Source organism: Scylla paramamosain, chromosome 22 (assembly GCF_035594125.1).
Source record: "Scylla paramamosain isolate STU-SP2022 chromosome 22, ASM3559412v1, whole genome shotgun sequence".
Classification (NCBI taxonomy): Eukaryota; Metazoa; Arthropoda; class Malacostraca; order Decapoda; family Portunidae; genus Scylla; species Scylla paramamosain.
In genome coordinates, this window is record NC_087172.1 from 2,810,001 (window position 1) to 2,812,500 (window position 2,500).

Here is a 2,500-nt window from a genome sequence, read left to right on the forward strand (position 1 = left end):
CAGGAGTGAAGCGCCGCGAAGGAGGGCAGAAGAGGAAGCTTGGACGCAATCCCCGCGTTCCCCTTCTCCTCAACACAGCTGGCCGCTCTTGAGACCCCGCTTCAGACAGTCCCAATACCTCTCCTCCTGCGACGTGGCTGACCTCTCCGCTCTCCTTAACCTGACGGAGACCAGGGTGAGTGTTCGAGGTGTTTGTCTATGTTTGTGTGTGCGTGTGCGCTTGTCTGTCTGTCTATGTTCTCTAAGGCACCTATTGAGAAACGCTTTGTTCTCTCCATGATTATTTTTCCCGGGTTCTCAATAGTGGTTGGTCCTGCTCATAATGTACAGTTGTTGTTAATCTGTCACCAGAGCAGTAAAGAACACTTCAACTAGTCTTTTCGAAAGTAGTAGAGGTGTTCCTGTTACTGGTACTATACTATGTCTACTACTATTACCTACTACTACTACTTACCACTACTACTACTACTACTACTACTATTGCTACTACTACTACTACTACTACCACTTTCTAAGTAATACCCAAAGGATAACAAAACAACACTTTTTATTTCCAAGGTCCAAGACAATGTGAATAATGAATTTCAAACAACCTTGTATTTCTTTAAAACTTCGAAATACCAACATGAAAGAGGGAGAGAGAGAGAGAGAGAGAGGAGAGAGGAGAGAGAGAGAGAGAGAGAGAGAGAGAGAGAGAGAGAGAGAGAGAGAGAAAGAAAACTCAAGATTTAACGTTGACAATATTTAGTCTTTTCAGTTTCTTTTTTTTCCCCCTCTATTCAAAGTGTGGTGTGTGTGTGTGTGTGTGTGTGTGTGTGTGTGTGTGTGTGTGTGTTCTTCACCACGTCACCATTTAAAATCACGTTACACACACACACACACACACACACACACGACACGACACGTCCCCTCTTGTCTCCTCCTCTCACGTCCCTATCCTCTTCTCCTCCCCCACTCTCTCTCTCTCTCTCTCTCTCTCCTCTCTCCTCTCTCTCTCTCTCTTGGCCAGGTAACGTGCCAGTGTAGCTGTTAGTCCGCCGCGGCGACACCTGACATTTACGAGTATGTGTTCCTCAAGAAAATGCGAGGCGACAGACCAAGAAATTAAAAGTCTGACAGAACGAAAACTAGAGGGAGACAAGAAATGCTCAGATAATTTGTTATTCAAGTGACGCTGAAATAACACGTTTTCTTTGGCTTGTGCGGTTATTCTCTCTCTCTCTCTCTCTCTCTCTCTCTCTCTCTCTCTCTCTCTCTCTCTCTCTCTCTCTCTCTCTCTCTCTCTCTCTCTCTCTCTCTCTCGGATTGACGAAAGGAGTGTAGAAGTTAAAGATTAAGTTGTGTGTTTGTGAACCCTGAATTAAAATGTAAGAGAGAGAGAGAGAGGAGGAGAGAGAGAGAGAGGAGAGAGAGGAGAGAGGAGAGAGAGAGAGAGAGAGAGAGAGAGAGAGATCTGAATTCTTCTTTTCATTTGCGTGACCACTTTAAAATTACTCTCTCTCTCTTGTTGTTAGACTGCTGAAAGAATGTAAAAGATTTAGTTGTGATATAGTTGAAGGGTACATTAAAATCAGAGAGAGAGAGAGAGAGAGAGAGAGAGAGAGAGAGAGAGAGAGAGAGAGAGAGAGAGAGAGAGAGAGAGAGAGAGAGAGAGAAGAAAAAAAAACGAGTCTGAATTGTTCTATTTCTTCTTCTTCTTCTTCTTCTTCTTCTTCTTCTTCTTCTTCTCCTTCTTGTTCTTGTTCTTGTTCTTTTCTCCTTCTTGTTCTTGTTCTTGTTCTTTTTGTTCTTCTTCTTTCTCTTCTTTTAATCTGCATGATTCTTAAACACTGACCTATTGTTATTATTAAATGGAAGGAGTACAAATATAAAGGATTAAATTGTGTTTCGTGAACGGTGAAATCAGAGAGAAAGGAAGGGAAAAAGAAAAGAGAGATGTGGAGAGGATCTGAATTATTTTACTTTAATTTCCGTGATACTCAAAAAAGACCGACTTTCTTATTGGTAGAATGAAAGAATGAAAAAAAATATCAAGACGTGTTTGTGAACGATGGGCTACAATGAGAGAGAGAGAGAGAGAGAGAGAGAGAGAGAGAGAGAGAGAGAGAGAGAGAGAGAGAGAGAGAGAGAGAGAAGGTAAAAGAAAAGTCTGAATTGTATTTATAATGTACGTGACTCTTGAAAAATTACTGTTTAATGTTATAAGGAAAGAGTGTAGAGGCTAAAGATTAAATTGTGTTTTGTGAGCGGCAAACAAAAATCAAAGAGACAAGAAAAAAATAAATCTGAGTTATTTTTTTTCATTATGCGTGGCACATAAAAGTTAATTACTATTTTATTGTTTGACGGAAAGAATGTGGAATTAAAAGAATAAGATGTGTTTTGTACACGCATTAAAAGCCAGAGATAGAAAAAGAAAAAGTTTCGTGTTGTGTTTACGTTCACGATTCTAAGAAATAGCTATCGTTTTTCCGAAGAGTTCAGGGAATTTTCAAAGTAA

General features: G+C 40.4%; 1 protein-coding gene across 1 annotated transcript in view; it reads left to right on the plus strand.

The window, feature by feature from the left end:
* LOC135111894 (uncharacterized) overlaps window positions 1-2,500 on the plus strand; it is a 48,391-nt gene that overhangs the window by 32,579 nt on the left and 13,312 nt on the right. Inside the window, exon 9 of the mRNA XM_064025591.1 lies at window positions 4-175. Coding sequence (XP_063881661.1) covers window positions 4-92 — 89 coding nt within the window. The 3' untranslated portion in view covers window positions 93-175. The remainder of the gene's footprint in view (window positions 1-3; window positions 176-2,500) is intronic.